The sequence below is a fragment of the Eulemur rufifrons genome, chromosome 6 (assembly GCF_041146395.1).
Source record: "Eulemur rufifrons isolate Redbay chromosome 6, OSU_ERuf_1, whole genome shotgun sequence".
In the NCBI taxonomy this organism is placed as follows: domain Eukaryota; kingdom Metazoa; phylum Chordata; class Mammalia; order Primates; family Lemuridae; genus Eulemur; species Eulemur rufifrons.
Genome location: NC_090988.1, coordinates 61,206,066 through 61,221,103, shown reverse-complemented (window position 1 = coordinate 61,221,103; position 15,038 = coordinate 61,206,066). Strand labels below are relative to the sequence as shown.

Below are 15,038 nucleotides of genomic sequence, written 5' to 3'. Positions count from 1 at the left end.
ATTAACATATTAAGGAACCTCTAAAGTTGATGGCAGTGGATAAATTAAAGGTTTGATACCCATATTTTATTTTTAATATAGAAAAAAGAATTGCTTTTCTCATCCTTGGCCGTAGCTGTGTTTTTCTCCTCTTGCTCCAGTCATTTGGATAAATAGGAAACTGCACATTAAGCAAGTGCACATTCTAAGGTCACATGGAAGGGAGTGGATAATGTAATTTGCAAGAGGAGAAATGTTATGAATAGCTGGTATTTTTAGAGTGTTATCTTTCTTGTTCACAATGGGTTTTGGTTCTCAGCCTGATAAAATGTAAATTTTACAAGGTCTGAGGAAAACTAAGAGCTGGGAAACTGATGCCAAGAACCAGGAGAAGACACAAGGCTCGCTCATAAAGCCTGCGGAGAGGTCAGGGAGGTGGCAGCTGTGATCTCTCAGAGTCCTGGCTGGAAAGCGCTGCTCACAGCTTTGCCGTGTTTGAGGGCTCCTCCATGGCAACACGACTCCTGCTGGGATTCTGGACGCCCAGGTGGGCTGCAGGATCCTTCCTTTAGCACTGGTGATCCACACCCCAGATCAGCTCCTGGCACTGCCCAGCCATCCTGCTCTGACTTTCTAGTAGGTTTGGTTTCCTGCCTTCCTACACGACTTCCTCAAACCTTCCTCAGCCCCTCGGCCTCTCCCTCTCAGCAGGTGACCTTGCCTTCCACTTCACAGAGAAAGTTTAAGCTCTCATTCAGATGGGAGCCTTCTCATCTTTCTTCACCAGACACCCAGCATACTGTTTTCATCCCCCTCTTCTGCTTGTTAAAGCCAGGAGGAGTTTCTCCACCTTTGCCAAGTCTGTCCCTGCTTCTCTTTTCAAAGACTTTTTCCCTTTGGTCGTGCCTTCCTCTCATCCCTTCTGCCAGATCATTTCTATCCACGTTCAAGTGTGTTTCCTCCCTTGGCCCACTTCCTGAGTGTGTGCTCCCGCCAACACACTCCTCTGTGTCCCTTCCTGCTCAGAAGACTGTGTCCTCCATTCTTCACCAGGCCCACTCCAGTCTGGCCTTGGATCCCCCATTCCATCAAGTGCCCCTCGACCTCCACATTATCCAATCTAATGGTCACTTCGTACCCACCCGACTCAGGCTCTCAGAAGCATGTGACTCGGTTACACTCTCCCTGACCTGCTCTCCTCTCCTGGCTCCCAGGACTCCACACTCTCCTGGTTTCCTCCCTCCCCTCTGGCTGCTACTTCTCAGTTTCCTCTGTAGGCCCCTTCTTTTCAACCTGAGCCAGGTGTGGAGATATTCATGGCGTGGTCCTGGGTCCTCCTCTTGTCTTTCCTCATATTATCTTTCTAGGTGATCTTATCTATTCCTCTGGCTTTAAATTGCATCTGTATTCTGATGATGCCAAATTAGCATCTCTAGCCTGGAGCCCTTCTCTGACTCACTTTGGTACACCCAACTGTCTACCTGTCATCTCCACTTGCATAGCTCACAGGCATCATGGATTTACCCTTATCCAAAGGTGAACTCTACCACTGCCTCTTGCGGTTCCTCAAATAGTCTAGCACCTTTCGTTTTCCAGTGTCTTTACACAACCTGTATCCTCTACCTGGGATGTTCTTCTTTCTGCTGTGGATACGGCTGACTTCCCGTCTTTCAGGTCTGAGCTTCGATTTCAGCTCCTCAGGCCTTTTCTGACCATTCACTCTAAACACATTCTCCCCTTTTTAGTTTCTGTCACTGCACAGAATTTCTTTCATAACAGTTTCATAGTTTGAAATTAATTATGTATCTTTTTTCTTTTTGAGGGCTTTTTCTTCTGGTAAGCTCCACGTTGGCAAAAACCGTTTCTTTATTTTCTAGTGTGATTTTTTAGTGTGTCCCCAGGGCATTGCAGTATGCCTGTGACTTAGTCGTACTCTGTAGATATTTGGCCTGTGACTTAGTCGTACTCTGTAGATATTTGGCCTGTGACTTAGTCTTACTCTGTAGATATTTGAAAGAGTGAGTGAGCTCCTCAGCCCAAAGATGGACTGCAGGAATGGAATGACCTGGGCGCTCCCACGCACAGCACCTCCTGGAATAAGGAGAAAGGTGGATTTGGGAGCACAAGGGGAAGGGGAACCTGGGCAATGTTTGGCAGTCTAGGGAGGATTTGTGGACTAGGGTCTTTATAAAATCTTGTCTCAGGGTAGAAGGATTGAAAAAAAAAATCTGAAAACTATTGAAAAAAACCTGAGTTTCCTCACTTCTAATCAGGAATCAGGCCAAAGACGTGGTTTTGTTTTCAGACACTCAATCTTTTTCTGAAACGATGCCCTGTACTTCCTCTTCTCACTAGTGGAAAGACAAACGGGGACCCGGAGTGTGAAGCCCCTGCGCCCGTGCCAACCCTGAGCTGTCTGGAGGAGGTTAGTCAGGACACCAAGGCCAGGATGGAGGAGGAAGCCTTCAACAAGGGGTGAGTTAGACCTTGGCCACCCTGAGGGCACTTGGCAGGTCGCGGAAGACACCTCCCCACGGGCCTTTCCTGTTTCTTGGAGGCTGCAGGGAAGCAACCAGTGGCCCCCGGACCTCCTCGCCTCAGGAGGGAACTACGTAGGAAAGAGCAAGACTGTTCCACAGGAAGGACAGAGGAAGCAGGGCCAGAGGGTGTGGTTAGACAATAACTAAACCACCTTCTTTTTAGGCAGAAAGCCACCAGAATGGTCTGGAAATCAGGGGCCCCTGGGTGGGTTCCTCTTGGCGGTGCCTAAGGCTTCCTGACACGTGCTCAGAGCAGTTGTGTTGCCGCCAACAATGCCCAGGAGCAGCTGCAACGCTGCTTCCCAAAACTGCTCTTGTCACCCCTTCCTCCTATAAGCTGCGTCCCTTCAACTGCCAACTGTCTCCTTCTCCATCTGAGCTTCAGTAGCACCTATGGCCAGTTGTGCCAGTTGCCAGCCACTGGAGAGAGAGAGTTCTGAGCACGGCCCACTTCTCAAGGTGGAGAGTTATCTCCAGCCAGGCATGGCACTCGGAGTTTCTCCTGTCCCCGCAGCTCAGGAGGGAGATGCAACTTCCCACTGGCACAGAACTTGTGGGCCTCTATGTGGCAGTCACACACACAGCAGTGGGTTGGCCCCAACCAAATGGCTGGTCTTCAACACTCAGCTGTAGGACAGGTGACACAGAGTATGTCCAGGGTCATGTTGATCCTGGGAGAAGGAAACCAGAAAGGTTCCTCTTGGAAAGCTTGTCTTTTTTCCCACAACTGTGCTCTGTCCTCAGAATGCATGGGGGTGCATTCCTCCACTGGCTTCGTACACATTTACTGAGTGCCTCTCTAGCTCTAGCTGTGTGCCTGACATTTCCAAAAAATGTTTCAACACCCTGTGAGGTGGGTGTCATCCTCTCTGTTCTATGGATGAGAAGCTGAAGCTCCAAGGTTACATGGAGAGCACGTGCAGTCTTATCCCTACAGAATGTTTTCTAGGATAAGAACCCAGTCAGGAGACCCTGCACCCACATTTTTCCCCTATCAGTTTTGTCACTTTGTCACATAAACAGGAAGGATGACTGAGGAGTGAGGGGAAATTGTACTGACATGAGCTGCCTTGGAAGTCAGCAGAGCTTCCCAGCTTTTTCCTGTTGTGTGGAACCACAGGAAGGGCGTAATTATTGGAGGTGCTTGGTCCTCTCCCCTAGGAACTCAGGAAAGAATCCTCCACATCTGGCCTTTTCAGACAATTGTTCCTTATTGTCTTCCAGATACCAGGAAGGTCTAAAGAAGACCAAAGAACTCCAAGACCTGAAGGAGGAGGAGGAGGAACAGAAGAGTGAGAGTCCTGAGGAACCTGAAGAGGTAGAAGAAATCGAGGAAGAGGAAAAGGACCAGAGAAGCAGGTGGGAAGCCTGTGTTTGGCGCCCTTGCTGACATGAGTTACAATTCATTTCATTATTCAATTGCACAAAATCCCTGAAAATGCCAGTCCAGGGCAGCAGAGGGTATGGGGCCCAAGTGAGTAGCCAACAGAAGCCCAGGGGGCACTCATGTTGCGGAGGAGGTAGGGGAAATCCCAAAGAGTCAAAATAGCTAAAATGGGGCATTTGCAAGAGCCAAGGGGTCAGAGGTAGTCATGGAAGGGGCAGGCAGCAATCAAGAGCTCTCAGGAGCTGAGTAAGGGTGACGGACTCTGAGTGAAGTCCCTCCCAGCCAGTCACGGTTAGCTCGTTTCCCAGCCATCCTCATGCAAGGGCCAAGCTCAAGGGAGCTGGCCTGCAGCCCTCGTGGAGGTTCCTTATAAGAACAGGGGCAGAGAGAACACATGGAGAGGGCTCAGATCAGTGGCACAGTTGAGTCTCCGACAGGCCCCTTCCATGCTGACCAGTCAAGCTGGGTCATTTGGACAGTGTCTTCACTTTGGATACTTGCATTTCTCTTTTAAAATACTTTATATTTCAAGTGGATTGTTCCCTAAATCGGTGGCGGTGGGGGGGGGGGGCGGACATGTAACATGTAGATAAAGAGAATATAGATCCTGCATTCTGTCCCACTGTGGTTCCTACCTGGCCTTTAGGATGCAGAATATTAGAAATAACCTCATCTAGTTCCAGGGCGCTCCAAGCAATGAGGAATTATGGGAATGAGGGCTCAACCTGATCAGGACTGAATCAGCCCCTAGAAGTACAAGCTAAGGGACAGAATAAACCAGTGCCTATAGAAGAGGTGTCCTCTGCTCTATAGATGTAATGACCACAGAAACATCCTGGATTTTCAGGACAGCCTCAATTTCATAATTCAGCCCTGTTGACTCTATTAGTGCATTCAAACCACAGGTCTTGAATTTTGATTTTTAAAAATGTAGTTATAGCAACTTTGGAGCACTTTACCAAAATCTTTGTTTTTAGACCTCTGGGCTATCTTGGGGTCCAGGGCAGCTCCAGAAAAAATGATGAATTATCTAATCAGCTGCTGAACCTGGGACAGGGAATGTGTCTGTGCCTCATTGCTAGCAAACTCTGAAAGCCACATACATTCAACAAAGAAGGTAACAAAGTGGAGATTAGAAGCAAGCTGGTTGGGCTTCAATGTATGGAGCTGCTAGCAAGAGAGCCCAGTTGGAAGGTTCAGCTGAAGTGAGAGGTCTCAGCCTGCACCAGGAGCTGTCAGGAGAGCTGGGGAAAATGCTTCACTATTGGAAACAAACCTGTGCTCTTATACACCACCTCCCAGATGAAAGAACCTCCAAGTTTAACAATGAAAGCACAATCTCTGCTCCAAACAGCTGGACCCTGTTCTCCTTAGGTCTCACCTCCCCCTTAGGGGTCCTCTGCTTTTATTTCTCAGGCCACCACGTTGTCTTTCTCACCTTTAATGCAGTCAAGCCCAAGCCTGGACAAAAGCCCTTCCTTTGGCACCCCTGAATACAGCTAAGACAGGCTGGAACTTCTAACACTTCCAAACACTGAGAAAGAACAAAGGAGAAATAAACAGAGAGAGTATGTGGAATATAAACAGTCTGATTTACAAACCACAAAGCCTTATCTAGCTAATTTGATCACAGGCAATTGGTGGTTCCCTCCCATTTTGTGAACCCCCAGGGAAAATAAGGCTTTGCCTGGATCCCTTTCTGTCCAGCTCCTGGTCAGCAGCGCATGGCAATGGCTGCCTATAGCATCTGTCACCCATGAGAGAGTCCTCGGTCTGTCTCCCGACCTTTGCTTCCTCTTGGATTTACTTTGTGGTGTTGAGAACATGCCTGTACCTCAGGTGATGGATACTGGGCCTGAGCACAGTTCGCAGAAGGGTCCTCATCCTTCAGCACAGGAGTGTAGCTTCACCTTTTCAGGCCCAGTGGCTTCATCTTCTCCTGTAGGACTGACATTGCTATTATACAAACTGCCCACTCATGGCCTTAGGAGCCCTTCCTCACCCAAGACCCAAGCCAAACTGGCCCCAGGAGCTGTTGTCTTCAATGCCAGGCAATCCTCACCAACGCCTGGGTCCTTTAGACACACCATTGCCTGCAGGCACCTGCACTCAAGCATGATTCCCCCGTGAAATGTTGGCACCTCACTAACAAGCAAGGTCTGAAGTTATTTGAAGTGCCATGTCCTACTTAGTGCATTTTAAAAACATTGGGCTAAGCCCAGCAGCTGGCCAATTATACAAGAGATTTAATATCAAATACTAAAGTCTTTTTATCTGAATTTTTCTCTATTATATATAATAATGTTATAAATATTGCTCTCTGAAGGATCAGCTTAAATGAACTTTGGGTGAATTAACCCAATATCTTAACCATATTAAACAGAGAGTAAAGTGTTCTGACATTGATATAATACATTGACGAAATAGCACTTATAAGGTACAACAATTTTTTTCTTCCATTCCCTGTTCAAAGCTACTCTGTGGGGTTAAGACAATATTTAGACAGGTCCTTTACTTTCCCAATAACTCTCAGAAAATAGATGTTTACTTATCACAACCAAAAATTGACATCCAAAGGATGTCTATTTCTAACCTCTTTCATAGGCCAGCCATGGGTGATCAGCTAGGGTCACAAAGGCAGGTCTTAATCCTCCGCCCTTGGAGCCCCACTTACGAGTGGGTTTGGAGTGGGATCCTCCCCACTTTGGCAGCTTCTTTTGGAGCGTGGGAATAGAGCCCAAAAGAGAGACTCCATTTTAGTATCCAATTATATCTAACTGGAATCTACACAATCTAAACGGGGCTGAAAGAAGATGTGCTTCCATCTCCAGCCCTCCCTTCCCAACAGTTGTGAAAATAGCCAATGATTTCCACATCAGCTAATGCGTTCACTTTTTTGCTTTGCTTAATTTTGCCTGAAGTGATCTGACAGGGTTCCCATGGGGAAAAGAAACCAAGATGTTCCCTGTGGCCTCCTCATCTGAGGTAGGCACTCTGCGCATCCAGTCCCTTTCTAAGGAGGGTGTTTGCTGAGTTTTTCAATCCATCGCAAGCCATCCCTTTTCTACTAGCTCTGAGGTAGAGCTCTCTGCTTCTCAGCAAATGGCCTGTGTATCGCAGTGTCTGTGTGAGCTGCAGCATCTTCAGAACGCCCTCTGTCACTTTCCCCGCCTCCTTGGTTTGGCAATTATCAGTATGCTTGGTTTTATTTTATTTTATTTATTTTATTTTTTTATTTTATTTTTTTATTTTATTTTATTTTTTTTTGAGACAGAGTCTCACTCTGTTGCCCGGGCTAGAGTGAGTGCCGTGGCGTCAGCCTAGCTCACAGCAACCTCAAACTCCTGGGCTCAAGCGATCCTACTGCCTCAGCCTCCCGAGTAGCTGGGACTACAGGCATGCGCCACCATGCCCGGCTAATTTTTTTTTTTATATATATATATATTTTAGTTGTCCATATAATTTCTTTCTATTTTTAGTAGAGACGGGGTCTCACTCTTGCTCAGGCTGGTCTTGAACTCCTGACCTCGAGCGATCCACCCGCCTCGGCCTCCCAGAGTGCTAGGATTACAGGCGTGAGCCACTGCGCCCGGCCATTTTATTTTATTTTATTTTTTAATATTGACAGATCTGGGATTAAAACAGGAGGAAATTCTCACACTGGAGAAAAGCTTAGTGAAGGTGTCCAGGGCAGGCTGCCTGACCAGATGTCACTGTGCCACGGAGAGAGGGGACAAACTGAAAGGCAGTTGGGAAGGAAGCAAGAGGGAAAGGGGGCAAAGATGGAGAGGGAGAGAGGTAAAAAGGAGAGAGAGATGGAAGGGAAGGAGGGAAGACAGAAAGGAAATGAAGGAAGGAAAGAATGAGGGAGGGAAGGGAGCAATTAGAGAACAAATATCAGTGAGGCTGAGAAAGCATCTTGAATAAGCCCCCCAGAGGTTGCTAGAGGCTACTGGTCTGGTTGATCTTGGGGTGGTTTGAAGTGAGCTCTTGAGGTTGATCTGATCCTTTGTTATTAATCACTGGACAGCAAGCTTCTGAGAGTTTAGCACAGTCCTTCTGCTCTGGACACAGATGTGGGACTGAGAATGATGACTTATGCATTGAGCACTCAGGCAGCGGGCAGGTCAGTACTTGGAACTGATAACTAATGCAGCTAAGTGCTGAAAAGATGCATGGGAGTATAGATCAGCCAACCTTGTACCCTGGGGCTTGGGAGAATACAGGTAGCACTAATAATACTGTGAATAGAGTCAGGCATGTGTGGATGGATGAATGATCACACAAGTAAACAGAGTGATCTAGACCAAGTAGCTCCCAACATCAAGGCTATGGACTGGTGGCATCAAAATCACCTGGGAAAACTTAATGATTAATTCCTAGACATAACTTCGGAGATTCTAATTTATAAGCTTGGGGTATCTTGAATGATTGCTGCCAAGTGATTCTCTGCACAGCATAGACAGTATTCCCAGAGAGAGAACTATGGGTCTGGGCATCACATGTGTGCCCAATATACTAAACTCTCCATCTATTTTTCTCATTGACAGCAAACTTGAAGAATTGGTCCATTTCTTACACATCCTGTATCCCAAACTGTGTCAGCACTGGCAAGTGATCTGGGTGATGGCTGCAGTGATGCTGGTCTTGACTGTTGTGCTGGGGCTCTACAATTCCTATAACTCTTGTGTGGAGCAGGCTGATGGGCCCCTTGGAAGATCCACTTGCTCAGCAGCCCAGAGAGACTCTTGGTGGGGCTCAGGACTCCAGCATGAGCAGCCCGCGGAGCAGTAGGAAGCCTGATACCTGGCCAATGTCCCGCCCTGGCATGCTCAGCCTGCCATCCCTTCCCCAAGTGTAGTGTCAGGCCCAGGTGTGGACACACTGGTGCCTACCCCATCAGGAATGAGGGGTTCTTTTCCCACTCGGCACTTCCGTGGGAGCTAGTCACACACAGTGACTTGATGTTCTTGGAGGATCAACAAAACTTCCTGGGCAAGCATCTAGTGGATGAAGAAGTCACCTTCACCAGGAACTCTATCTGAAGGGAAGGTGTCCTGCCCCTAGCTCAGATGGCTAGGGAGAACTAAAACACCTTCACTGGGGGAGGGGGGCAATAAGAGGCTCACTCTCTCCTTTTTTCTCTCTGCAATTGGTTACCAGGAAGAACTATGCATAATAACTAATACTGACCCTAAGGATCAGACCTGGAATTTGGAGTTGCAACATGAATATCTTCCCATTTCCTATCTCATTTTCAATGACTAGCATTCAACCTCCCCTTCTCCCTGTTGGAATCAGAGTTTCTTCTTGCATAAGTGGGAAAGGTTTTTTAGAAAAAAAAAAAAACATGTAGGCTGAATTTAGCTCAGTGCTTGAGATGAAATGGGAAGATGTGAATTACTATGTATGCATCTGTACACACAACACACACATACAACACATATGTGCACAAAGCCAACAACCCTCCAAAAGTGTGCTGTGGGTGTGTGCTCTGGATAAATAAGATGCATGTCAAGCCAACCCACAGACTTTCACTAGGTGTGGGGCAGTCACCAGGCACCTATTTAATGAGCTCTCCACGTGGATTGAAGATGTTTGAAAAACACTGAAAACTCATGGTTTCAATGGCAAACTTGTTTGTCTCTATTTCAAGTGCCGATTCTAAGCTGCTGTACAGCACAGTATGTTTCCTATTTGTTTTCTCCCTTTGAAAGCAGTTAAACCACCTCTCAGGTGAACGCTTTCAGCGTCAGTCTGTACTCCGTGTGTACGCTCACAGGCAAGGATGTGGTTGTACCTTAGTGCTTCAGTTTGAAGGAAATTTCCAACCCAACTGTAAGCTTCGAGCATTCCCAATTGTTTAGCATAAAACTGAAAGAGCACTTCTGATCTCCAATTTGACTTCTCTCCCCACTAAACAGCCACTGCCTTGATTCAGCCCTCATCAGTTTTGGGGGTGTTGGTTTCCGTGTAGGTTTTGCGAGAGTTGTTTTGCTTTGTTTTTTTCTTATTGATATTGTTTGCTTTTGTTGCTGACACTCCTATAGAACTTACTATGAGCCAAGCACTGTTCTCAGTATTCTATAGGTATCAATTCATTTAGTTCTCAAGAAACAGAAAAATACTATGAGGTGGGTACTATTCTTCCCATTTTCAGATGAGGAAACTGAAGCACAAACAGGGCAAGTAACTTGCTACGGACACCCAGCTAGTAAATCATGGAGCTGGAACTCAAACCCAGGTAGGCTGGCTCCAGGGCTGTGCTCGTATTGCCTCTTCTGATGGTCTCCTACCTGGATGCCTTGCAGTCCAGTCCTCCTCCTCCATGTGGCCCTTCAGCTACTCCAAACCATCTCCACTTCCCAAACTAAATGGTTTCTCTTGCAGCTCTGGACCTCTATTCACTAGTTTTTCCTCCAATAGTTCTTCTCTTTTCTTCTGGTCACTCTTCAGAACCAAGCGCACAGATCATGCCTTCCATACAGGCTTTGATGGACCTCCCTTCCACATTCCCTGCCATATACAACCTCCTCTGTGCTTTCCAGAATTTTCTAAATATCTTCATTACTGACCTTTGCCTATAGTATATTACAATAACCTATTTATCTGTATCCCCTGGCATTTTTCTCAAAGACAAGAACTATGTCTTACCCATCTCTTGGGTAAGTGCTTAGCATGGTGGCTGATACTTGCAAGGGTGTCATTAAATGTTGATCAAAAGGACAAGTGAACATTCAAGGTGGTGGAGAGCAGCCTGGGACAGCTAACAATTTACATGCTTCCCAGTACTAGCACCAACACCACCACCATCTTTCTTAGCATCTTTCTTAACCACAGCTTATTCTAATATTTCTCAGTCTACTCTGAGAGAGCAGGAATGAGACCAGACTAGCAAGACCATTTCCAAGCTCAAGGACTGGGCTCAATGCAATCACGCCCTTCAGAGAGACCCCCCCACCTTAAAGGATGCCCACTTTAAAGTAGCATGTTTATTGAAGGAGAATCCTTTATAGTGGCCAAAAATGACTGTGAGAGGAGCCTATGCCAGGGTTGGCCCAGGATGTGCCATTAAGGTAAAGAGGTGCAAAGCAGAGAAGAGGAACTTTGGGGACATGGGTGCATGGTTTACCTGGCCCCTTTCAGGGGTTCCAGATACAACTGAAGGAGCTTTAGCTACATGAGGCCATCAGAGCCAAAGTTGCAAATGGAATTCCAGAGAGTGGCTATGGGGCAGGTCTCTAGGTGGGCAATTTCCAATCCCAGTCTCCCTTAAAGGAGGTCCATGCTGAGATGGCCCATTGTCCTCTTGGCCACAAGATTCTCATTTTTTTTTCCGGGTGAGTCAAAGACCAGGAGAGCAGGTGCAGTGAGCAGATGCAGAGAGCTCCTGTGCCTCCAGATACTCCACAGAAAGGCCTGCAGGAGTATTTCTGGACACAGGCCCTCTCCTGCACTACCCCATTTGCAAGTAAAGGGAGGTCGAGGAAAAGGACATCTCCAAAAGGGAGCATAAGAGGGGCCACATTTACAAGGGCATTGCTGAAAAAGTACTAATGTGTCTTTGCTGGGAAGGAAAGATCAACCTGAAGCAGTTGGAGCTGCTGCCAAAGCAGTAGTGAAATGGAGAGAAATAGGTCTTGTATAGCCAACGGTGACATTGATCTGAAATAAGAGTTCTTCTCCAAATGCCTCTGAAGCCTGACATTTCCACTGAGCCCTAGGAGTCTGGTTGCCTACCTTCAGTTACAGAGTGATGTGATGTGTCATTGTTGACGTCACCTCCTAAAAGGACCTTCCCTTTCTGATTGCCACAAAGTGAAATGCGTTGCTCCCTATATACAGCCTGACAGAGTAAATGGAGAGGGAGATGCTGGATTTGTGTATTACTGGCCGCCAGTTCCCATTGTTATTAAGCCTCACATGGGTGTGCTAGCATTGAACTGTAGAATGTCACATACCTGAGTTTGAAAATAAAAGCACATTTCCAAACCTCTGGCAGCTTGCCAAATGCCTCCTCGTTTTATGGAGCTGAGCCACAATTTTACCCCAACCCTGAATTAGATGCCTTTGGATATATTAGTGCCTCCCAGATCCAGGCCAGGGGTCCCCAACTCTGGGGCATTGTACTGTGGGCCGCCTCACAGGGGCTGGATCAAGCTCCTCCCCTTTTCTCCTTCCCCATCCTGATCCTAGTTTCCCGTATCTTCCTGGTATATGATTTTTTTTTTTTTTTTTTTTTTTTTTTGAGACAGAGTCTCACTCTGTTGCCCAGGCTAGAGTGAGTGCCGTGGCGTCAGCCTAGCTCACAGCAACCTCAAACTCCTGAGCTCAAGCGATCCTCCTGTCTCAGCCTCCCGAGTAGCTGGGACTACAGGCATGCGCCACCATGCCCGGCTAATTTTTTCTATATATATTTTTAGCTGTCCATATAGTTTCTTCCTATTTTTTTAGTAGAGGTGGGGTCTCACTCTTGCTCAGGCTGGTCTTGAACTCCTGAGCTCAAACGATCCGCCCACCTCGGCCTCCCAGAGTGCTAGGATTACAGGCGTGAGCCACCGCGCCCGGCCGGTATATGATTTTTTAAATTTCAAAATATTAAGGGGATGCAAAAGCTTTTGTTATTAATACATGGATATACTCTATAATGCTGAAGTCAGGACTTTCAGTGTCCCCACCACCAGGACAGTGTTCATTACACCCAATAGGTAAATTTTTGTTGTTGTTTTTCTTTTTCTTTTTTTTTTTTTTTTTTTTTTTTTTTTTTTTTTTTTTTAGACAGAGACTCACTCTGTTGCCAGGGCTAGAGTGCCGTGGCATCAGCCTAGCTCACAGCAACCTCAAACTCCTGGGCTCAAGCAATCCTCCTGCCTCAGCCCTTCTGAGTAGCTGGGACTACAGGCATGTGCCACCATGCCCAGATAATTTTTTCCATATATATTTTTAGTTGTCCAGCTAATTTCTTTCTACTTTTAGTAGAGATGGGATCTCGCTCTTGCTCAGGCTGGTCTCCAACTCCTGAGCTCAAACGATCCGCCTGTCTCGGTCTCCCAGAGTGCTAGGATTACAGGCCTGAGCCACTGCGCCCAGCCAATAGGTAAGTTTTTATCCCTCAACTCCACTTCCATGCTCCCCACTTCTTAGTTTCCAATATCCTTTGTTTCTTTTTGTGCCCAAGTGCACTCAACATTTAGCTCCCACTTATTAGTGAGAACATGTGGCATTTGTTTTTTCATTCATGAGATGCTTGCCTTACAGTAATGGTCTCTGGTTCCATCCAAGTTGCTGCAAATGACATTATTTCATTCTTTTTTATGGCTGAGTAGTACTCCATGGTATGATGTACTTATGTATTATCCACTTATGTATTGATGGGCACTTAGATTGATTCCATATATTTTCTTTTTTTTTTTTTTTTTTTTTTTTTTTTTGAGACAGAGTCTCACTCTGTTGCCCGGGCTAGAGTGAGTGCCGTGGCGTCAGCCTAGCTCACAGCAACCTCAAACTCCTGGGCTTAAGCGATCCTACTGCCTCAGCCTCCCGAGTAGCTGGGACTACAGACATGCGCCACCATGCCCGGCTAATTTTTTGTATGTATATATTTTAGTTGTCCATATAATTTCTTTCTATTTTTAGTAGAGACGGGGTCTCACTCTTGCTCAGGCTGGTCTCGAACTCCTGACCTCGAGCGATCCACCCGCCTCGGCCTCCCAGAGTGCTAGGATTACAGGCGTGAGCCACCGCGCCCGGCCCATATATTTTCAATTACGAATTATGCTGCCATAAACATTTGAGTGCATCTGTCTTTTTGATAAAATAATTTCTTTTCCTTTGGGTAAATACCCAGTAGTGGTATTGCTGGGTTGAATGGTAGGTCTATTTTTAGCTCTTTGAGGAATCTCCATAACCATTTTCCATTGAGGTTGTACTAATTTTCAGTCCCACCAACAGTATATAAGTATATGTTTTTCTCTGCATTCACACCAACATCTGTTGTTTTTTGACTTTTTAGTAGCCATTCTGACAGGCGTAAGGTGGTATGTCATTGTGGTTTTTAATTTACATGTCCCTGATTATTAGTGATACTGAACATTTTTTCATACATCTGTTGGGCATTGGTCTATCTTTTGAAAAAATTCTGTTCATGTCTTTTGCCCTGTTCAACAGTGCTGGAAGTCCTAGCCAGAGCAATCAGGCAAGAGAAATAAAGGCATCAAAATCGGGAAGGAGTAGGTCATACTATTCCTGTTTGCCAATGATATGATCTTGTACCTAGAAAACCCTAGAGACTCCACCAAAAGACTCCTAGAATTGGTAAATTCAGCAAAGTCTCGGGTTACAAAATCAATGTGCACAAATCAGTAGCATTTTTATATACTAATAACATTCAAGCTGAGAGTCAAATCAAGGACTCAATACTATTTACAAAAGTTATGAAGAAAATAAAATACTTAGGAATATACTTAATGAGGGAGGTGAAAGATCACTACAAGGAAAACTACGGAATACTGATGAAAGAAATTGTTGATGACACAAACAAATGGAAAAACATCCCATGCTCATGGATTGGTAGAATCAACATTGCTAAAAATGTCCCTTCTGTCCAAAGCAATTTATAGATTCAATGCAATTCCCATCAAAATACCAACATCTTATTTCACAGATCTAGAAAAAATAATCCTAAGCTTCACTTGGAACCAAAAAGGAGCCCAAGTAGCCAAAACAATCTTAAGCAAAAGGAATTCATCCGGAGGCATCACATTTCCTAACTTCAGATTGTGTTACAAGGTTGTAGTGACCAAAACAGCATAGTACTAGTTTAAAAGTAGAGACATAGACCAAGGGAACAGAATAGAGAACCCAGAAACAAAACCATATGGCTATGACCTACTGATCTTTGACAAAGCAGGCAAAAACATACGCTGGGGAAAGGACACACTATTCAAAAAATGGTGCTGGTAAAATTGGATAGCCACATGCAGACGAATGAAACAGGACCCCTCTCTCTCACCATATACAAAAATTCAAAATGGATAAAAGACTTCAATGTAAGGCATGAAACCACAAAAATTCTAGAAGAAAATGTGGGAAAACCTCTTTTAGACATAAGCCTAGGCAAGGAATCTATGACT

At 45.8% G+C, this 15,038-nt stretch overlaps 1 protein-coding gene across 2 annotated transcripts in view; it reads left to right on the top strand.

The window, feature by feature from the left end:
- Positions 1-9,164, top strand: part of IRAG1 (inositol 1,4,5-triphosphate receptor associated 1) — a 74,119-nt gene extending 64,955 nt beyond the window's left edge. For both annotated transcript variants that reach the window (XM_069469574.1, XM_069469573.1), the window contains 3 exons: positions 2,335-2,454; positions 3,744-3,878; positions 8,457-9,164. In XM_069469574.1, the coding sequence (XP_069325675.1) occupies positions 2,335-2,454; positions 3,744-3,878; positions 8,457-8,700 (499 nt within the window). In that variant the 3' untranslated portion in view covers positions 8,701-9,164. The remainder of the gene's footprint in view (positions 1-2,334; positions 2,455-3,743; positions 3,879-8,456) is intronic.
- Positions 9,165-15,038: the final 5,874 nt, after the last annotated feature.